This window comes from Trichoderma virens (genome assembly GCF_000170995.1).
Source record: "Trichoderma virens Gv29-8 chromosome Unknown TRIVIscaffold_5, whole genome shotgun sequence".
NCBI lineage: Eukaryota > Fungi > Ascomycota > Sordariomycetes > Hypocreales > Hypocreaceae > Trichoderma > Trichoderma virens.
Genome location: NW_014013744.1, coordinates 1495577 through 1517250, shown reverse-complemented (window position 1 = coordinate 1517250; position 21674 = coordinate 1495577). Strand labels below are relative to the sequence as shown.

General features: G+C 52.6%; 6 protein-coding genes across 6 annotated transcripts; 3 read left to right on the top strand and 3 right to left on the bottom strand.

Annotated features, from left to right (window-relative positions):
- Positions 1-18: 18 nt before the first annotated feature.
- Positions 19-3104, top strand: TRIVIDRAFT_123181 (uncharacterized protein; the record flags this gene model as incomplete). Its single annotated transcript, XM_014102428.2, has 4 exons — positions 19-306; positions 349-1703; positions 1833-2673; positions 2748-3104. 4 exons carry the CDS (start codon positions 19-21, stop codon positions 3102-3104), a joined length of 2841 nt encoding a protein of 946 aa, XP_013957903.1.
- Positions 3105-3372: 268 nt separating this feature from the next.
- On the bottom strand, positions 3373-6087 carry TRIVIDRAFT_179119 (uncharacterized protein; the record flags this gene model as incomplete). The annotated part of the gene is made up of 6 exons (XM_014102427.1): positions 3373-4305; positions 4382-4594; positions 4648-4720; positions 4808-5566; positions 5668-5828; positions 5923-6087. The coding sequence occupies 6 exons, from the start codon at positions 5963-5965 to the stop codon at positions 3599-3601; spliced, it is 1956 nt and encodes a 651-aa protein (XP_013957902.1).
- A 974-nt stretch (positions 6088-7061) lies between these two features.
- Positions 7062-10564, bottom strand: TRIVIDRAFT_169360 (uncharacterized protein; the record flags this gene model as incomplete). The annotated part of the gene is made up of 3 exons (XM_014102426.1): positions 7062-10135; positions 10195-10290; positions 10358-10564. The coding sequence occupies 3 exons, from the start codon at positions 10562-10564 to the stop codon at positions 7688-7690; spliced, it is 2751 nt and encodes a 916-aa protein (XP_013957901.1).
- A 497-nt stretch (positions 10565-11061) lies between these two features.
- TRIVIDRAFT_63890 (uncharacterized protein) lies at positions 11062-11963 on the top strand (the record flags this gene model as incomplete). The annotated part of the gene is made up of 3 exons (XM_014102425.1): positions 11062-11332; positions 11509-11526; positions 11668-11963. 3 exons carry the CDS (start codon positions 11062-11064, stop codon positions 11961-11963), a joined length of 585 nt encoding a protein of 194 aa, XP_013957900.1.
- Positions 11964-12932: 969 nt separating this feature from the next.
- TRIVIDRAFT_63891 (uncharacterized protein) lies at positions 12933-17861 on the bottom strand (the record flags this gene model as incomplete). The annotated part of the gene is made up of 3 exons (XM_014102424.1): positions 12933-12960; positions 13052-17137; positions 17209-17861. 3 exons carry the CDS (start codon positions 17859-17861, stop codon positions 12933-12935), a joined length of 4767 nt encoding a protein of 1588 aa, XP_013957899.1.
- Positions 17862-19957: 2096 nt separating this feature from the next.
- Positions 19958-21564, top strand: TRIVIDRAFT_73894 (uncharacterized protein; the record flags this gene model as incomplete). The annotated part of the gene is made up of 6 exons (XM_014102423.1): positions 19958-20081; positions 20152-20174; positions 20238-20248; positions 20314-20427; positions 20498-21116; positions 21171-21564. The coding sequence occupies 6 exons, from the start codon at positions 20036-20038 to the stop codon at positions 21252-21254; spliced, it is 897 nt and encodes a 298-aa protein (XP_013957898.1).
- Between the last annotated feature and the right edge of the window lie 110 nt (positions 21565-21674).

The window sequence follows — 21674 nt, the reverse complement described above, 5'->3', positions numbered from 1 at the left end:
TTTGGGCACCCGACCAAGATGATGTCCTCTCGTAAGCAGAAAGCCGACATCTTCATCCGTCAGAAGACTCGCCCCGAGCACCATCTCGAAAGCCATGTGAATGGTCCCAGAGCGCCGACCTACCACCCTCGAATTGCTCCCCCGCCGCCCATGTTCAGCTCAGTCCCGTCGGCTTCGACCTTGCCTTCGACAGCTATACCACAGCAGCGCCGTGGAGAGGAGGTGTTCTATACAGATCCAGCAAAGGCCAACGAGGATCTCAAGGCATTGCTGGAGGGAGGGATGGAGGGCGATGATGACGAAGGAGTCGAACCCGATGGGCACCAAGAGCCTTCGGTAGAAGAGAAGAAACCCAAAGATGATGCAGCTGCTAAAGACCCCAAGACGATAGCCAAGGACGGCAACGTAGCTGGTCTCAAGGTGCAATTGCTACCTCACCAAGTTGAGGGCGTCAACTGGATGCGCGGCCGTGAACTCGGCCCAGTCAAGAAGGGGAAAGTTCCCAAGGGTGGTTTGCTTGCAGACGACATGGGGCTTGGCAAGACGCTGCAGTCAATCTCTCTCATCCTTCTCAATCAGAAGCCAAAAAAGGACGAGGAGGGGTGGAAGAAGAATCTTCAAAAGGTCGACAAGACGACTCTCGTTGTTGCCCCTCTGGCATTGATCAGGCAATGGGAAACAGAAATCAACGAGAGGGTGGCCAAAACACATGGTCTAAAAGTTCTGGTACATCATGGACCACAGCGAACAAAGCAGCCGGAGGATCTCAAGCTGTATGATGTTGTCATCACGACCTACCAGATCCTCGTTTCTGAGCACGGAAAGTCGTCGGACGATGTCAAGACAGGCTGCTTTGGACTTCACTGGTGGCGAGTCATCCTAGACGAGGCGCACACCATCAAGAACCGCAACGCAAAAGCCACCAAGGCGTGCTGCGCGCTGCAATCCGAGTATCGATGGTGCTTGTCAGGTACACCCATGCAGAACAACCTTGAGGAGTTGCAGTCCCTCATCAAATTCCTTCGCATCAGGCCATACGACGATATAAAGGCGTGGAAGGATCAGATCGAGCTCCCCATGAAGGGTGGCAAAGGCCATATCGCCCTCGGTAGGCTTCACAGCTTTCTTCGCTGTTTCATGAAGAGGCGGACAAAGGAGATCCTGAAACAGGCCGGAGCACTCACGCCCGGCGGAGTGCCATCAGCTGATGGCGCAGCAGCGATAAACGGATTTAGACATACCAACCGCAAGGTAGTCACTGTCGCCACTGAGCTATCTCCTGCAGAGCGGAAGTTTTACCAGAAACTGGAAGCTCGTGCCGACCAAAGCATGACAAGAATGATGAGAGAGAAGATTAGCTACGCCAACGCCTTTACGTTGCTGCTACGCTTGAGACAGGCGTGCAATCACCCAAAGCTGCTCGAAGGGAAGCTAGGGGATGACAAAGATGCGCTTTCAACAGACTCTCCGAGCGCAAAGCAGCAAGACGGAGATGTGGATTCAGTGACTGATCTGTTTTCGGATATGGGAATCAGCACCAAACAGTGCAGCATTTGCGGCCGGCCGGTGGAGAAGAACGCAGGTAATTCTGAAAATGACAACTGTGCCGAGTGTGCCTCGGATTTGGCATTCTTTGTTGGTGGTGAGAAGTCGAAGGAGAAGAGTAAGAAGAAGAAAGCCAAGAAAACTGTGAAAACAGCATCGTCTAAGTCGAAGAAGAAGGGAGAAGGAAAGAAACATGAGAGGCGCCTGAAGGATGAAGACGATGAGGAAGATGAAAAGCCCAGACAACAAGCACGGAGACCACGAAACCGGAATGCTGTCCTTGATAGCGACGATGAAGATGACGAAGAGCCGAAGCAAAGGTCTCGTCGGAATCGGAACCGCAAAGCTGTCATTGACAGCGATGACGAAGAAGAGGATGGGGGCAGCTGGCTTGTCTCGGAAAGCGAGCGGGGAGCTCTGAAGCTCGGCAAGGCTGGAGGAGAAGAAGATGAGAATGCAGAAGGCGGCGGAGACTCAATAGGATCCGAGGATTCTGAAGACTCTGAAGAAGAATACGATGACGAAAGCAACCTTGACAGCTTTGTGGTGGATGATTCGGTCGCCAGAAAGGAGAAAGGGTATAAGTCTGTGGATGACGATTCGGATGACGATTCCCTCTTGTCCATATCTGAAATAACAAAGGGTATGGCCGCACAGACGCTCAAGGACAAGGGCTCTCGCACTTCAAAATCCAAATCCAGACGTGCCATCCCCGTTTCTGACGATGATTCCGAAGCGGGCTCAGAGACCGAATCTGAGTCTGAGGAGGACGACTCAGACGCCTCTTCCGACTACGAGCCCTCGCCAGACGGCAAGAGCATCTTTTCATCCGCCAAGATCCGGGAACTCACCAAGCTTCTGCGCGCAGAGGCGCACGAGCACAAGTTCATCGTCTTTTCGCAGTTCACCTCGATGCTCGACTTGGTGGAGCCGTTCCTGCGCAAGGAAGGGTTCCGGTTCACGCGGTACGATGGCAGCATGAGGAACGATGCGCGGGAGGAAAGCTTGCGGAAGCTGCGCGAGGACAAGGCGACGAGGGTGCTGCTTTGCAGTCTCAAGTGCGGTAGCTTGGGGTTGAACTTGACTGCTGCGACGAGGGTCATCATCATTGAGCCGTTTTGGAACCCGGTATGTTTTTTTCTTTCTATATTCATTCCCTCCCCCTTTTCTTCCTTTTATATACGATACTAACATTACCGCAGTTCGTCGAAGAACAAGCCATAGACCGAGTCCACCGCCTCACCCAAACCGTCGACGTAGTCGTCTACAAGCTCACCGTCACCCACACCGTCGAAGAAGGTATCCTCGAGCTGCAAGAAAAGAAGCGGCTCCTCGCCGAGCAGACCATCGAGGGAAGTTCCCGAAAGGGCGCCCTCAAGCTCGGCCTCAAGGAAATCATCGACCTGTTCAAGCCCATCCACACGTCCCGCTTCCAGGATGACTACGGCAATGATGCGGCCGGAGATGAGAATAGGAGGGCTAAGGATGCTGTGGCGTTTATGCAGAAGGCTACAAAGACGAAGAAGCCGGAGAATGGTGCGTACGCGAGACGGTGGTAGATGTGTTTTATCGCATGATTATGATTTATGAGATATGGATAAATGGAGGGATTGGATTGGAATGGTTTGGTAGCATCATGAGAGCTTTTGCTTCCTTTGACCAGGTTTAATTAGGAACCTTGCATGATACAGGTATATTGACTGTATACATTGACATGAAAATAAATCTCAACTGTAAGAGACCCTTTCAAAGCACACACATTATCCACAAAATTCACAACAAATACGTCAAAACAATTGACAACAACCAATCAACTCAAAAAAAGAGTAGGCGAAAAAAAAAAAAGGTATTGTTCCTATTATCTCTCCCCATCCCATATCCACGCTAGACATTCCATTCATGTAACCCAAAGATGAAAAACAAGCATTCGTCTCCCCCCCCTTTCGTAAGAACAGAGCAAAACATCGCTTCCCTATTGTTGTACCATCAATCCACTAATTTGACATTCTGAAGCCAGTCCATCTAGTCTGACGTATTACGCGCATACACTGAATTAATAGACTCCCGGTTGGCGATAGTAGTCGTTCGGAGCTGGGGCGCTAGGTTCCGACGAGCCTGGGGGTACATATGGCCTATACTGAGCTCCAGAGTTTGCACCTGATTGACTGGGTAGACTCTGGCGAGCATCGTATGTAGCGCCACTGGGCTGCAAGGGCGGTGGACTCATGGTGTTGGGAGGGCGTTGGCCGGGAGGAGCAGAGGGGGGTTGCTGAGGAGGTTGGTAGCTCTGATACGTCGGTTGCTGCGTAGTAGTATAAGGAGCTACCGGCTCGTTATCATTTGGGTGAGGCAGGCCAGGGCCCTCTTGAGAATAGACAGAGCTAGAATATGTGGCGGCAGATGCCGGGTTGTTAGGAGCAATAGGAGAATCATATACAGACGTAGCCAGTTCCTGGGCACCGTAGGTGCTCGGTGGTTGTTGGTTGTTGGGCTGCTTAAAGGGGTTGAAATTTTGAGGAGGCGGTGATGTTGAGGTCTTGAGTGGAGGAGGTTGGCTGCCATTGGAAGGTATTCTAGGAGCATGTTCTCTCGGAGGATACTGCTGAGCAGCAGGTGGCTGACCTACGGCAGCATGAGATGGTACCTCGGATCCTGCCACATAAAAGGGTGCCGGCGCAGAGTGAGGAGGGCCTTGTGCAGGAGCGCCAGGCTGTGGGAAGTTAGGAGGAGGGGAAGAAGTCTGTTGGTACTGTGGCCGGCCTTATACCAACGGTTAGCAACCAGAGCTGAAAGCGATGTTGATCATCTCAGTATGTAGGTGTGCGGAAAATCGAACCTTGAGGACCAGGAGTGTAAAATCTCTGGGGATCCTGCTGTTGAGGCTGCGGCGGATAGTTGCCTCCTGCCGGCGCTGGGTAGCCCTGAGGCGCTGGGCGCATGGCGTACTGTTGATAGTTGTGCTGAGGAGGATGAGACATGGACGACTCAAGCAGCGATTCATAGTCCCTTCGGGCCTTGATGAACTTTTCGTTGAGCTGGGTGAAGTCATCTGCGTTGATTGTTAGTGGTATTCAAAGATGCGTCAGTGAAGCATGTCATTACCCTTCTTCTGTGAGTACTTCTCAATCAGCTTGATCAGCTTTGGGCGAATTGCAAGCGTCTGATGATATAATTTCTGCCGTGAACGTGGTTAGCAACGGTTTGGATAGATTTGCATTTTAGGGCGAGTGTCTTTCGATGCAGCCGCCACACGCATACATACCGAAATCTCCTCGTTGTCTTCCTCCCTTGGTCCGGTGTTGGAAGCGCTCAACAGCGTTAGAAGCTTCTCCACGTTCTTTATCTCAGCAAAGACCTCTGCCTCCATCTGGGCCTCTCGCTGCATCTCCTCTGGTGTGGGATCTGCGAGCTTCTCAACATAGTTGAGAGGGAAGATGCCCGTCTTTCCCTTGAGCGATCCACGCCACCAGTCCTTGTACACGCTCTCCAGCACAGCAATGACGTCCCCCTTCTTGAATTCCAGCTCGCCGGGTTCGGTGGGCGTAAAGTCAAAGAGGGCGCGTACCCTGCTGACAGTGGCAGCCGTGGTGCCTGAGGGCACCGCAGTGGATACTGGGGCACTCTGCTGTTGTTGGTTGCTGGATCCCGCCTGGGCAGTCGGCGCTGCCTGAGGCGTCTTCTTGTGTTCCTCGTCCTGCAAGCTGAGCCTGAGGGCCATCTGCAACTCGTCGTCCTCCTTCTGTCGGTCTTGGTCGGTAAGGCCCTGTTTCTGGGGTGCGCTGGGCGGCTGTAGCGAAGGGTTGCTCTGCTTCAGTCGGTGGAATGCGTCACCCATGATGCCCAGATCGGCGTCGCTGCTGAACATGTCGGTCCACTCATGCATCTTCTCCAAGATCTTGCTCTTTACTTGCTGGTGGGTGTTTCGGTCGTTTGCCAGCTTCAGCAGGGCCTCGGTGAAGGCGCGGCTGGAGATTTCGCGATGCATCTGCTTCCCGCAGTTTTGGCAGAGGGCGTGCGCAAGCTGGTGGCAGCGGTATTAGTTTGGATGAGTTTTTGCCTCGGCGGCGAGCGGGGAATACCGCCGCCATGAAGACGGGCAAAGGGGATGAACAAAGGACAAACCTCGAGAGTGTAGAGCTGCACGTTGGCATTTCGGTGGGCGAGTCTCTTGATCATGCTCTGGACGGCTTCCTTGGAGCCATTCTGGTCGCCAGACACCTTGTCGCATACTTCGATGATGGCGCCCCAGTCCTCCGACGTCAGATTCTCGTCAGTCGCCTTGGCTGCGATGCCGTTAGCAGGGACACGGGGGAAAAGTAGGAGAGCATCATCAAGGCTATGGCGATGCGAGCGTCTCCTTGGGTCGCAAAAACTCACTGACGACTTCGTCAAACGGCCCAGCCGCCGCCGCTCGGAACATGGCTACTGCTGACGACTAAAGGTATGACGTTGGTTGAGGGCTAACGATGAGGCTAAGGCAGCAGCTCGAGATGCGATCGCGCGAGGTTTGGGCAGTTGGCGGAAGGATATTGCTGAAGCCCTTAGGAAATACGGGAGCTTCTTATCGGTCAAGAGCGAAGCAGGTGACGACAGGATGCCGAGTTGGAGAAAGCAGGATCGTGGAGGTGTCGAGTCTGAGTTGAGTAGTCTAATAGTGTTAGGTGCCTCTGCCAGTTACATGCCTTGGCAGCGAGCCACCCAGTGCGCACATGCATGTACATGTAGGTACATGAACGAGTACCCGCCCAGCGTTACGACACTGGCCTCGCACCTCCAAGTTCTTTGACCAGGTACCTTGTCTCGCGGCGGATGCAGCCATGGGTTCGCGCAGCAGATTCCAAGTGCGCAAGTACCTCGCCTCGTAATCCGCAGCCAGCGTCCAGGCCTCCGTACCCGCAGAGAGTACCTGCGAGTACTGCAAAGCGGCACCTGTACGGTCTTTTCAGGGCTGTTACTAGATGGACAATACTGTAGAGAGCAAGAAATTCGCAGCTACCTATTCTATACAATTTTATTATCAAACCGGAATAGAATCCAGAAATCTCCGGTATTTCCACCAGCATCGCGATAGCCATGGAGATTTGCATGCAACCTTGTAATAAAGCTTAGAGCCCGTCATCCCCCCAGCAGAGGCTCAGCAGCTGAGCACCTCCATTACGTGGTTGGCCGCGCCACGCCACGCCAACGCCACGCATATCCTGCCTTATCTCCAAATCTCGTCATTTCGCCTCACATACTTCACATGTGCATTTGGTACCTGCTTCGTAAACCTGCCACTGCAAAATACTGCAAAATCATCCTACGTCTCATATGCCAAGAGGTTGACAAAAGACAGGCCACGTATTTGCAATAGCAAATCCTCTCACGCCCTGCTCCGTATATGCGCATCTAGCCCAGTAAAGGGAGCTGGGGAGCTTCAAGGATTGCGCGTGCCTGCGTTCGTTCACTGCTGCGGGATCACCTTGAGACCATCATATTTGTTGCAACTATGCCTTCAACAGTAGTGCCAAGTAAACCTAATGAAATAGTTGTCAAATTCCAGTCTTTTTAAAATCCTCGCCTACTTTGTACATTGCCTCGAGGCCCCATATACTCTCCAGTGCAGCCCTCTTCGTAGATCCAAACATCATCTTGTTCTGCCTGTAGTACCTGTCCAAACCATCTCGCTTGTCCTTCCGTCCCCTGATGATATATACACACAGGCTCTCCAGGCCGTAATACTAATAACAACACAGCAGAAATAACAAGCCGCTCGCCAGTCAAAGGGAGGAGAAAATAAAGTCCAAAGAGTAGAAAAATGCAACCCCAAATCCCCGTGCCCGTTGTGGGGGGTTCCATGTTACTGGTATCCAAAGGAGAAAAAAGAAAAGAAAAAGAAAAGAAAAGAAGGAAATTGAGAAAAAGAAGAGAAAGAATAAAAGTGAAAGAGAGGCGAAGAGCAACAATTTTATAGGAGATACCATCAACGCCGCCGAATCATATCCAATCAATCATTAGAACAAAGTGCTGTCTCAAAAAGCCCGGCACTGGAGGGCTTTCTTAAAAAAAGCAAGATGATGAGTCTATCAACAATCTGTGTAATCAATCAATCAATCAATCAATCTTTAGTTAGCAGAAGTAAGGTCTCGTGTAATTTTCAGCATTACTCGGCCCATCCTCTTCGAGCCGTGCCTCGAGGCCCAAAGGAGGATCGTTCAGTGGATGCACCGCCACTACCGCGACGTTCTTCCATGCTTCGCCTTCCCAGAGCGTCCATCTCGGAGAGAGTAAAGACTAGCGGCTCTTCGCCAACTGCCTCCTCATCCGGGCGACTAAGCCTACTGGTCGACCCGCCAAAGCTGGCTCGAGAAGAGTGCGGAGGGGTGCTTCGACGGCCAACGGCCATACCTGCATACCGTCGTCGCTGGAAGGGGGAGCTTGGCTGCGTAGTAGGAATAAAGCCATCTGGGGGCGTGTCGCTCGCTGAACCTCGTTGAATCACATCCGATGACTCGGCAGTCTGAATATCAGTGGTTGGTCGAAGCGAACTGGAGGCATCCTCTTGCTGTCCATCTTCCAACTGTCGGCCGAGAAGTGTGCTCAGAGTCGGTGGCTCCCTATCGTTCGCCCCGAGACTAATGCTTCGGTGCGCAGCAAACGGCAGGTCAGCCTCCTCGTCATCAGTCGCGGCTCGGACCTGCTGGGCAACAGAGCTCGCTCGCCGGTGATGAATTCCCAGTCTGGGGGATAGAGGGATATCAATCGCGGTTGTGCCGTCTTGAGTCGTAGCTCCGTGTCCTTGAGACCCTGATGCTCTACCTTGCGATGAGCCCGCAGGCGGCTCTACCCTCTTATAAGCCGGCGTATAGTCTATAATTGAATTCTCGCTTAGCCGAGATGGGATCGCGGGTGTATGTGGCGTGTGCGGTGACACTGGCTTCCCAGGAGAAGAAGATGTAGACAGCGAATTCGTTCCGCCGATGCCAGTCAGATTTGCGAGTTGCCTGCTTGAAACGGTTGAGGAGCGATTAAGCTGCATCGAAGAAGTCATTGACTCGGTCAGGGCGTTGTTGGATTCCCTCATCATTTGGAACTTGGACAGCTGAGCTACCGTCCTGCTTGTCGCCGACTCTCCCTTCTTGGTTGGCTCAAATGACTTGAGGGTCTTTTTGCTGTCCAGGGCCTTTAAGAAATCGGAGATGTCATCCTCCTCGGTCTGGAGCGAACTATAGCTTGCTGCTCCAACCTCGGCGAGAAATCCCGACCCTGGTTGCACAATTGATGAGGCCAAGCTTTGCCTTCCGCTGCTGCCCTGCTCTTCATCACCCATCCGGCTCGTGCTGCCAATCGACAAGCGCCCTTTCCTGTGTGTGAAGCTGCTGCTATATTTGCTAGCAGAGGGGGGTCGTGGGGATCCGACTACAGGCGAGTCGGTAGTGTTTACGGAAGTCGGTCCACGAAGTGAGGCCGGCATGCCGGCGGTCAGCGAAGATCGGTTTCCTGGTTGTCGGAGGGATGTTAAACTAGGCCTGGTAAGCGATGCCGGAGATTCGGGGTCAGTATGTCGGGGAACGGGAGATCCAGAAAGGGAGCCCGCTTTAAACGGTTGGAAAGATATAGAGGTTCTCCTTCGATCTTCTCCAACGCGGACCGTGGGCCTTGCTGCAGACGCTCGCCCTGATATCGGCAGTGAATGAGGGGCTGCAGCCCCAGCATCCGCTTGGCGAGGAAGCGATGCTGGCGGCGAGCTCGTGTCTGAACCAGGCGGCTTGACCGCACGAAGTGCGGATATAGGGCTCGTTCCTATCGGGCCATCGCCATGAAAGGTTGACAAACTACCATATGTCTGGTGAACGTCATTCACACTTACGCCCCGGCGGTGGTCCCTCAGTGAGCCCGCCTCAGCCATATGGCGCTGTGGTAATGATGGCTTAAAGAAGTTTTCGTCGACTCCCATGAATCGGGAGCTCAGAAGTGACTCGGCGTCGTCAACACGGAATGTGCAATCGTTTCGATAAATCACAGAGGTGCATAACCTTCCCACAGGTACCTCGAGGTCTCCAAACATGTACTCCGTCACTGCATCCCTTCTCCCATCGATGGAAATCTGTAATAGGTCAGGCCGTGATCTGTCCGGGTCGGACCTTCGGATCCTGCACTGCGGAATCAGGGCCGGGTGGGAGTTCTTAACAGCACCTTGGCTGGCAAACTTCCACGCCGGCAGTAGTTTGGTAGCGACAAAGAGGGATCGGAAGAACACAATGGCCTTTTTGTAGATGGTGGGCAAGATTGGTCCAAAGTCGTCCAAAGGCCTGTCGGCTATCGATTTGAGTTCCACGCGCCATCGCTCCAAGATAACCTCAGTTGGCCTTCTGATGTTAGTAAGGGAATCACTACCACTCGAAGATGTCGATGCAGCGAGCTGTTCCAAGACATCCCAGCGCTTCCCGTCCTCGTCGATGATGACAAGACTCTGGCTCTCCTTGAGTGTTGATGCATCAAGATAGACTTCGATGATCATTGGTGGAGGGCGGTTCTCAAGACTGCCGCAGCTCTTCCATATCCTCAGCTCTTCCCTAAATTCGTCAATCTCTTCGGTTTCGATTTGGTACTGTGGCAGCACGGTCAGACAACTAGCTTTTCCACTTCTGCACTTGGTTCGGGCCATACCCATTTATTAATCTTCGGTACTCCGTTTGCGCCCTGGATTGGCTTTACTTTCATGCGCGAGGCGACGACGACAGCAGCGATTTTGGTGTGGAAGTTCTACCGGCACAAGCAAGGTTAGGTCCATTAAACATCAGACAGCAGCACTCGTTCTCGTCTAACATACCTGGACTATCTGATCCAACTTTTTTATTGACTCAGCCGGCGGTCCGGTTTGGTCCATCGTGGGTGAGCTCGCAGAATCTCTGGCAGAGAGGTTTGATCCCGCCCGCGGACGAGATCCTCCTATGGCACCCTCTCGCAGGCTGTTGGATCGCATGGGTGACCTTGCTGGCGAGGCGAGCCTCGGGGGCACTCGGCCTTGTTGATGCATGGCTGGTCAAGAGAAGGGGACGAGGGGGGGAAAGTAGCTTGTATCGGCTCTCGAAACCAAGGTGTTTCTGGTCGAGGAGAGAGAAACAAACGGACGGCAGTCGATCAAACTCGGATAGGGGTGTCGGTCTGGAACTGAGACTGCTCTTCCATCGTTGGCGTAGGCGTTGATTCCGACAGAGTCCAAGGGATGCTCGTCCGCTCTCTTGTGCGGCGCTCGCGTCGAGCAGGTTCTGGCTATGGGCAGCAAGGCACAAACTCCAACCCAATTCCGAGCGATGCAGTCAACCGGCAACTCAGGCCGATGACTGGTCAATCGTGGTCCGCGGGATGAGGCAACCTTGGCTAACTCGCCAGGCAGCAGAGGGGGAGGACCAGATAAAAGGGACTTGATGGGCTCGGCAGACAGGCAGCCAACGCAGACGGCCACTAGAAGTCGAATGGGCAAATGACGACGCTACAGCTATCCGCAAGCACTCAGCATCCCAATGCAATGCAATGGCCAGACGAGAGCGACGAGGTGTTGCGATCCCCCAGTCCAGTTCCAACTGTCTCGAATCGATAAAGTCTGTGGAGACGGGTATCGTCACAGGACGCGAGCTCCTTTTAGCACAAGCACAAGAGTCACTCGCCCCGGCACTCGTCCGACCCCGTGATAGCAGGCCAGGGTATCAGGTACAGGACAGGGCCTTCGTCATCCGACAGCGCGCAAAAGAGCTGCAGAACGAGCCTCGTCAACGCCGCGCTCACACTGAGGCCCTTGCAAGCGGTGAGCTCTGGGGGGGGCACGGAAGACGCTGGATATGGGTTTGGGTGGATGAAAGAATCAAGATTTGATGCTTCCTCTCTCGTCAGACGGCTGATAAGGTTTGGGAGAAAGCCGGGGGACGGGCGAGGTTGGTGGAGAGGCACATAGCTGAGGCATGATGATACTACGAGTACTAGTACCTCTGTGGGTAGTGGGTATGTACCAGGGAGGTAGTGCAGTACCATGGCCGTAGCGAGCAGTGCGCGTTAAGTGCTAGCTTTGGGATCACCTATTGAAGCTCCAGGGAGCCCCGAGGCCAGCAGCGCCGGAGACAAGTACCTGGCAGGTACCTGTAGGTACGGGGCCGGCACATGTCAGCTCCAGCCGTTGGTCTCGTGCTTCTGAGCGCGATATCGACGATGTCCGAGCCCAGGTCCAGTTGCAATCTGCTGGGTGCTGCTGGGGCCGACATGTACATCGGTGCGCCAATTCTCCCCAAGTGACGACGGTTCAAGAGCGCCTCGATATCGCCAAATCGCCCTGCTTCCGTCGCTGCAGCCGAGGAGACGGGATCAAGTCGCTACATGCCAAGTACATGCACCTTAACAGGTACCCAGTACCTCTGACGCAACCACCAAGCCAGCACCTATAGCGCAGCCGACACACCGCTGAAGCCAACGAGCTGCAGGGCAGCTCTAGCACGCTCTTGCGCTATGGCTCAGCGAGCGAGCATTCCGAGCTGTGGGGGTCCTATCGCGCAGCTGTGGTTGGTCGCTAGCCATGTCAGAAGCCCGTTGATTCATGATCCGATTTCCCTCCGGCTGGTTGATTTGGGTGTGTCGAGGCGGCGTACCGCTACGGTACCTGGCATAACATGCAAGCTGCCAGCGCTGGAGCAAAGTACCCGGTACAAACGACAAAATGCCCATGCACTCCATTTATATGAATGCTACCACGGCTGGTCATGGAACGATTTGCGCAAGTGCTGGACTAGCCGGAAAGGGATGGCCGGATCAGATCAATCGAGGCTTGCCAGGGAGGCGACTGAGATTAACAAATCCTGGGCGCCGAGCACGCAAGGTAGTGGCAATGGATGATGAAATTGATATCCATTGCTACTATAGTATCATTGATATTAGTCTAGTATCGCGGGAAACGGAATATACACTGCGTATTAGGTAGTATTGCAGGGTGTTACGGTCAGCAATAAAGTCCCGATACCGTGCCTAGAAGACGCTGGACGGCTTCCAGTCCATCACATGGATCGATTGAAACAATCCTCGAGGCCTAGTCCTTGTAATCTGGGGGCCTGTGGGACAAGACAGACTCGGGATTGGTGTCGCACAGCCGTTCGCTGAGCCCTAAAATTGTGTCGGTGAGGCTCTGGAGCTTCTGAATGGCTGTGTCACGTCACCCAGCAAGATGTGCTGGCACTTCTAATGAATTGGCCATCTCCGCCGTCTCTCGCTCCCCTTGCGGGTGCTTTCGGGAATCTCGACGGAGTGCTGTGAATACGACTGACTAGTTTCGGCCGTTACCTGCAAGTTCCTGCCCGTGCGCTCCAGATCCGCGGTTATTGGCGACGCGAGAAAGCGTGCCCGATCATTCATAATTGGTATTGTTACAAATTCGCACCCGAGTACAAGGAGCTACAGCAGGATATCTATTAAAGCTGCTGGTGCAGCTGTCAACATGTTCAAGTAAGCCAAACACGAACTCTAACCCGATTAAAAAACTTACATCCCACCTTTGTTGGCCTTCCCTCTGCCTCGACCCCGAGATGCATTACCGCCTGTTTTGGGTACCTCCTTTGTACTCGTGTTTGAGCCTTCAACGCCTGGCTGCTGATGATTCGACGGCTCATTGCCTCGAGCCTTTCCCCCCCTCCCCCGGCGGCCACGTCTTCCTCCTCCCTGCTCCTCCTTGCCCTTTGCTCGACTGTGCCGTCTAGCCTCCTCTTCCTGTGCACGACGGCTCTCCTGGTCCCACCACTCTTGAAAGGCCTGTTCTTGTTGAATCTCTTGAAGTGATCGCTTTGCCACTGCCTCCTTGATCAACTGCTGCTCTCTCTGTTGCTGCCCGATGATATCTGCCATGCTCAATCCCAACGTCGGCTCCGTCTTTTGTGCCGGCTTGATGTAAGATTTCGAGTGGGGTATCAGCGGTTTCTTTTGTTGCTTTTCCACTCCTGGGCCTGTTTGGGGTGTCGCCTGTAGGTTGCCAGGACGCCCTTGCCCGGGGAATCGAGTATCCGGGGAAGCTGTCCGTCTCTGCGTGGATTGAGGGTTAGACTCGGATGTGACCAGGGGTTTAGCATTGGTAGATATAGCATTTCGCTGTGCAACGTCGGATGCCATAGCTTGCTGCAGTGAAGTCTTTGGAATGGGGGCTGCTTTCCAGGGCGGTTGAGCTTTCTTAGACGATGCTACTTCCCACGGTATCGCTTTGGCCTGCTCTTCTTGCGCTGCGGCCTGTGATTCTAGCTGCATCTGCATCTGCTTCTTCCGTTCTTTCTGTGACATTTTAGAAAGCGGCTTAGAAGCCGAGTCCTTCGTCATCTGTGCAGATAAAGCAGCCGTCAGCGCCGACTTCCCGGAAGCCTCAGACATGATGTCCTTCAGGTCTAGTTTAGCAGTAGATAGCGCCGCAGAAGCCCACGGAGGGTTGGCAGCCGAGTGAGGGGATTCTACATCATGCTTCACTTGTTTGGAAGCAGGCGTTACCGAGTCGATAATCGGCTGCCGGTGAGAAGGGAGACTTGGAACAGGTGACTGAGCTATCTCTTCTTTGTCCTTGCCTTTTGAGCTCTTCCATTCCATTGAGTGCTTTGGCATTGATCCAACATCAATCTCGGTCCGGGTCAGAGGCGGCGATAGCTGCGGAGATATGAGGCTGCTTCCTCCCGAGGGCCCTTCATCGTCCATGTCAAAAATCATATCGGCATGGGAATCTTTGGGTCGCAAAGTCGGGCTGAATGGCTCGTTTCGGCTCCTCCTAGACTGTCTGGCCTGTTTCTCTGGGGTCTCTAACCCTCGGACAGGATCGTCCAGGCTTCCAAAGCGTGGCTTGTATGCAGAGGATAATCTCCTCTCTTCCTCTCTCTGAGCGTGCTTAAAAGCCATCTCTTTGACACGGCGTCTCCTTTCTTCTTCAATATCCGCCACTAGGTCAGGATACTTCTCGTGAAGTAGCAACTCTGCTCGACCGCTCTTTGCGATTGGGAAGCATGCGAGTTGGTTGTCCCGGACCTTACCATCCAGTTCGTACAAAAGCTCTTCATCAAGGGAATCCAGAAAATGGTTCTCAAGCATGGATTCTAGCTGCAGGCAGATGTACTCCAGTCCGGTATTCTTGAACTCTGCGACTGAGCAGGTACTGATTTCATTCAGAAGGTTCGAAATATTGCGATTTGTTACAAACTTGCCAATCAAGGATTGGCATATTTGTGACAGCCGGTCGATCATGAGCTCGTTGGCCACGCTGAGGACGTCTAAGACGAGTTCCGAGAATTCGTCAATAGATGTAGCCGTCACGTCATCAAATATTTCTTCGCCAACATCCCCATATAAAAAGTTGAGCACATAAGAAAAGGTCTCCGGATGAATGTGCTTCAGGTCAATTCGAACTGGTTCGACTTGATGCGTTGCGTCACGGCGACCAGCAAGCCATTGCCCCTGTGATCTACCATTGAACATTCCGTCGAAAAACGGGCAGCGCTGGCACAAGAGATGGCTGTGGACCGTCACTTCGTCCCCGTCCAGCTCCAATATTACATCGCCATCCTCGAAAAATACGGGGTCGGTTATTGCTTCTTGCAAATCAGCATCAAGCGTTCGTTCCAGGCCTGCCTGCAGCCGAGCAGCGGCCTCTAATTTCGGCATGTTGAGCTTTGTAGCGACTTTCATTAGATCCGTTCGTACTTGGCGGAAGCGATGGGCCAGAGCCGGGGCTTCGCGTGTGTACTTCCACACGGGAACGATATTGTCTTGGTATGCATATACCACAACATTCAGCATTGTGAATACGTCAACATGGAGCAGAGTCAGCACCATCTTATCATCGACAGCTTCTATTACAAATGCGTCTGATTGAGTGTGGAATCCATCAAGCCGGAAGTCAGACAAAGCCGTGCGAAGGATGGAGCTTCTTCCAGAGAGAAGCCAGCCGTGCACCGGTATCCTGATATCAGGCGCTGCATTTGTGCGAATCTCTAGGTCGGTATCGTATAAGAACGAGTTGGCTTGAATCCAGTGAAGCATGTCCGTTTCGATATCAGAGGAGCTTAGAATCCGATGGGCCACAGTACCGGGACCTTCTCTGATGATAGAAGTGTTCCAGGCCTTTCGCGAGGAATCACTCTCGGAACTGCTTTCAGGAGCATAAAAGTCTTTCAAGCAAAGGAGTGAGCCCATATCGTTCCAGAGATTCTGTTCGGCAATGTGGATTTCCTGAGCCATGACTTTGCTATCCTTTCGGATGGCAGCAAACGCCCCAAAAGTCGAGCTGCGCACAGCCACGCAATCCGTGATGTAGGGGACTCGCTGGAACTTGAAATCTTTTCTCCTGGCATCACCAGAATCGACAAGGGATTCAATCTTTCCCTTGAGACGTTTTATTCTCCTCCAGACAGCGCCAGATGCTGTGCAGATGATGACAGATCCATGCTCTCCAACGCTGACTGATGTGACACCATCTTTTCCTGAGTCCCAAATGCACTGTGGCTGCGAAACCGCACTCTTAATCTTGACTGGGTTGGTCGTGGAGCCAAAGGGGGCTCCAGCATCTCCCTTGTTGCTCACCTGCATGGTGAAGAGATCTCCACGAGCTGTAACTGCCGCAATTGTCTCGCCACCGGCTGCTATGTATCGAATATCCCTTCTTGATACGTCAAACTTGGTTGAAAAGACACTTGCATTGAGGCTGCGGTTAAGAACCGCATCAGGAAAGGGAAATCTTATAAGGTTGTATCCATAGTTGGTAAATACCCAAACTTGGCGATTCGATAGTAAGCAGGTAGTGGCCCTATCAATCGCGGCAACCATCTCGATCGGGGCCGAGAGAAGAGATGCTGCAACTTTCCTGGGTGTCTGCTGTAGATCCAGTGACCTAGAATCAGAATCCATAAGGGCAAGCTGGCCCGCATTGCGACCCCAGCAGTACAGTGACGATCCAGTGTGTGCTACTGAGTGTATGGATGAGGCGGCGATACCAAGGACAATCTCTTTCTTCAGAGGGCCAAAAACCTGCCGCGGGACGAGGCTCATCGGTTCTTCATCTGTCCTCAGAGGAGGGGGCAACACGTAGCCAAGTTGCGAATCTGAATTGAGGCCCCAGGTCCACAATTCACCGTTACCAACGACTGCCATTGAGTGGTTCTGCCCAAGTGCAACCTGGCAGACCTTCTTATCCGCAAAAGGCCCATATAGAGGAGTGAATTTGAATTGTGTGTTCTCATCCCCAAGACCCAGTCTTCCACCGCGGCCAACTCCACAGACATAGAGGTTGGATATCGGGTCGTCCGTAAGAATGGCGCTATGCAGCTTTGACATGACCACGTCCTGGATTACTAGAGGCCGATTTTGAACCAGAGCAGGGATAGTATCCAGATCTGTCGTAACATCGAGGAGTGCATCCACATGCTTCTTTGTAAGATAATCCTCGTAGAACCGGCGGATGGATTGGTCTGACCGTTGAAGCATTATCCGCTCAGGATACTGCCGATCATCCTCGTCCCCAACTCCAAGCGAAAGATTCTTGTTGCTGCCAAACATGAAAAGCTCATCTCCCTCGGCATAATTCTTATTGGCGTGCGTAAATTTTGCAGCACTATACGATTCAAGATCAGTCAGTGTCAGATGCTAGGTAGCCAAGATTGAAATGAGGTAGTGGGTACTAACACCTGATCAAAGTCACCGTCGCCAATGTCCGAATCATCGTCGGCTAGAGACTGGGCCATCGTGTGGCGTAGTGATCTCGCAGCAATTGTCGAATTATAGAGGTCAAATGGACTGTTTCCTTCGTGATCCTTGGTCTTGATGAGCTGTCCAACCTTGTTGACAGCACCGAGAGCGTGGTTGATCAAATCCCCACACTCTTTGGCCAGTAGTGCTCTGGCTATAGATGCATTTCCGGCGTACAGTGACCTATGCAGGGCATTCCAGCCACTTTCAGGGTCCTGAGCGTACAAGTCGATATGAGGGTGGTCGAGTAGAGCCTGGACGAAGGCCAATGCGTTTGGATCGGTAGAGGAAGATGCGCGCAGCAACAGCGTCAGTCCGGCATGGTCTCGACTATTCACTTCCGCCTTGCTCAGACCAGAGCTGCCGTCTCTTCCTTTGCCAAGGCCAGGGGCATATCCTGACGCCTTGCGCGGTTTGGTCGTAGTCCTTGGCGAAGTCCCGATGCTACCGGGGCTCGCTCCAAGATATGTTCCAACGCCTACGGCTGGACTCCTTGCCGTCGCCTGGGAATTGGGGCCGGCCGAAGCCAGCAGACGCCGAAACTTGTCGACATCATTCTCCCAGAAGTATTTCCACAGCAAATGACTCATCGGCCGGGGATAAGCTGCTGCAGGACGGACAGGAGGCCCAGACGCCTGAAAAGGCACCTCGCTGTGAGTCTCGCAGGATCACGGCTTTTTTAAAGGTGCGATTCGAAGCGCCGGAGAGTTGCTGACGCCTCTACAAGCGCAGTTGAAGCTTTCTTGTGCAGTATTCGATGCCAGGAGGTTGTGCGACTCGGCGTGGGCTGCGGCGAGACGTGCGTGTGTGGGACTCGATAGGTCGTTATCACCGACTGCGCACGCAGGATAAATCGTCGATGGATGGCAAAAGACTTCGTTATCGATAATACCGAGGAGCGGCGCGAGACGATCTAGCCCAGCGAGCGGCAACGGTTATGGATCCTCGGATGAACCTAACAAGGAGGATGTGGTGATAATGGAGGATTGGAGGATTAGGAGCCGGCTGGTGGTTATATCTCTCCAAGTCGCAAGCTCCGTGAGCGTGGCCTTGCGCATTCCCTGGTACCCGGAAAGTACATCCAAGGGACCGTGGGGGCTGTTAAACCAAGACTCGGTAGTCGATATGCTTAGGCCGTGCTGTGGGACAACAAGCGGCTGCTAACGTAGCTAAAAATTTGAGCTACCGAGCAAAATCACGGCGCATTGCCATTATTTTATGTAAAACTCTCGCATTTCATTGTCTTGATAGAATTATTTTCACCAAAGCAATCTCAACTGCTTGTATACCCTTATCATCTCGAGTCTCTCCGCATTGTACCCGTCGCTTCCTCCATTGTGCTGTGGTTGATGATGGCGGGGTTTAGGTCCGGGCCACGGAGCACCTGCGCCGATAAGACGGATAGCCCTCTCAGTGGCCATGGCCAATAGCAGCCCGCAAATGCAGCCTGTGCTAAATCGCTTTGACACTCAGCTTCCGGATAGGGCTGCCCAACGATGGCACATGTCGACATTGCGAGGGTTTAATTTGCTGATTTGCAGCCTCTGGATCGCGGGACGTGCGCGTCTAGGTACGGCCAGCTGAGCTGAAAGGAGGCCCGGCAATATTCTGCTCGGTACTGTAGTGTACGTGTACTCACACCACCTTAGTTGGTAGGCAAGGTACAATTTCCCCAGATCTTCCATACAAAGGGTACCCGACAGCCAAGCAGCAAAGACCAGTACGGACACGCACCAGGAAGCCGGGCCCTTCCGAAGGCCATCAGCCGGCGTGCATGAGTTGTTTGTGGGGAGCACGCTGAACCCCGCCATTGGGCGCATCGGGGCCGCCTCTGCCCTATAGAGTACGGTATTGGAGGTCCATCATATACTCGTATACGGATGCAAAAGAAACATCTGTCTCGTCAAGAGGCCCAACACTGGAGTCGATATGTTCGATTTCACTGCATCATGATTAGCAGCGGCCTGGTAGATGGTATGCGATGAGTAGGATGTGCATGGCTTTCCCAGTGTCTGGAGATGGACTATGATGCTACTCTGAAAATGCCTCTCAGTCAGAATGCCTAACCACAGGTATAGGTATTTACGTAACACCTGGCAAGTGATGCATCTCTTTGTACTAATGTATCTAACCGAATAACCATATAACTGCCCGCCGTAATAAACGCGTTGTTGATGTCGATATATCGATGTGAATAGCATCAATCCTTTTGCTTGTATCCAACTAACACGGATTCCCGGCATCGGAAATGTCAAACGACAAGCACCCGTCAACATGGCCAAGATCATATACCAAGGTAAAGTGCGAGGATCCACTCGCTTCTTTGAAAGCCCTACCCCAAATCCAAACATACATAGTAAATACTTCTAGCGTATGCAAGTGATTGGCATTCAATATTGACGGATCAGGCACTAAAACCTGTAGAGCAGTGCTGCTAGACATCGAGAGGTTCAATATCATCTCGTCTCATCAGGCTAACGCACGCTGCTAGTGTCGCGTGTCAGTTTTCGTGATGCTTAGCCGCTAAAACTTCACAGGGGTCTCCGCTAGCGTTAGTGGGGACTGTCGCTTATAGCCGGCGACACTCTGCCCATGAAATCGCCTGCCCGCCGCTAAAGATAAAAAATTCCCCTCGCAGAGTGACGCTCCGATCTTCCTCCGCTAATCACAACGACAATCGCATCTGTGCTCGGCCGCCCCTCTGCCACGGAATCCCTTCAGCATTGCAATTGATTGATTCAGATCGAACTGCCAGTCTATCAAGATGGCCGAGCCAAAGCCCCTTCCCTTCCAATACCAGTTTGCCGCAGGTACGCACAAATACTACTCGGTTAGCTCCAATGTTATTCGATGACAATTAATAACTGACCATGTATTCAGGCGCAATTGCGGGCGTCTCGGAGGTGCGATTTGATCCCATTACCCTCGACGGAAACCTCAGCTAACAGTTCATCTTACTACAATAGATTCTGGTCATGTACGTTGCACGATACCCTTTACGCCCACCAGCCTAAGCGGCCATACTTACAAATCGCCTAACAGGTATCCATTGGATGTGGTCAAGACTAGAGTTCAACTGCAGACGGGCACGGGCACTGGCGCCGAAGCATACAATGGCATGCTTGACTGTTTCAAGAAGATTATCAAGAACGAAGGGTAAGTCATTGCTTCTCTTCTAATGTTCCGCTCATATCTCCATTCGTGCTTCGTTCTCACAGAGACTCAGCTTTTCACGTCTCTACCGCGGTATCTCTGCTCCGATTCTGATGGAAGCCCCCAAGCGAGCTACCAAGTTTGCTGCCAACGACGAGTGGGGCAAGGTCTACCGCAAGATGTTTGGTGTCGAGAAGATGAACCAGTCGCTGTCAGTCCTCACCGGTGCTACCGCAGGTGCCACCGAATCCTTCGTTGTCGTTCCTTTCGAGCTGGTCAAGATTCGTCTGCAAGATAAGGCGTCCGCCGGAAAATACAATGGCATGGTGGATTGCGTTGTCAAGATTGTTAAGAATGAGGGCCCCCTCACCCTTTACCAAGGTCTTGAGAGCACAATGTGGCGACACATTCTCTGGAACGCCGGCTACTTTGGCTGTATCTTCCAGGTCCGACAAATGCTTCCCAAGGCTGAGACTAGCGGCGGCAAGATGGGCAACGATCTGATCTCCGGTGCTATTGGTGGAACCGTGGGAACCATCCTAAACACCCCCTTGGACGTCGTCAAGAGCAGAATTCAGAATACCCCCAAGGTGCCTGGCCAGATTCCCAAGTACAACTGGGCTTTCCCCTCTGTGGTGACTGTCTTCAAGGAAGAAGGTTTCGGTGCTTTATACAAGGGTTTCTTGCCCAAGGTGAGTCTTTCCTATTCCTTTATGGACGTCCATACATTTGCTCACCTCTACTAGGTTCTCCGTCTCGGACCTGGAGGCGGTATCCTTTTGGTCGTTTTCACCACCGTCATGGACACTTTCCGCAAATGGCAATCATAAACACAGATCATGGTATCGGAAAAGCAACATTAGAGAAACTGGTTGGGCTATCGGATGGCCCGCAACGTCGACTTGTCACACTATGCTTAGAGAACTTGTCGCTCAGCATGTAGACGATTTCCTCTTGGATTAGATAGGTACTATATCTCCATTGTTTTGTTTTGTTTTTTCAACATAGACGATGGCTGCGGCAGGTTTATGGGACTTATAAACAGGCGGTTCTAGCGCTTCAATCGTCAAAAGCAACAACGAGTATACAGTTACAAGATTCTTAGAAGTATAGAAGCTTCAATATAAAATATTATTCCCTAATCTCTTATCTTCTTTTCTCAAAGGTCATTTCAATCACGGCCAATGCTCACACGCTCATTTAGTCATTCTGATTACCTCCATAGTGTTCAGGCAATTGCCACTCAAGAT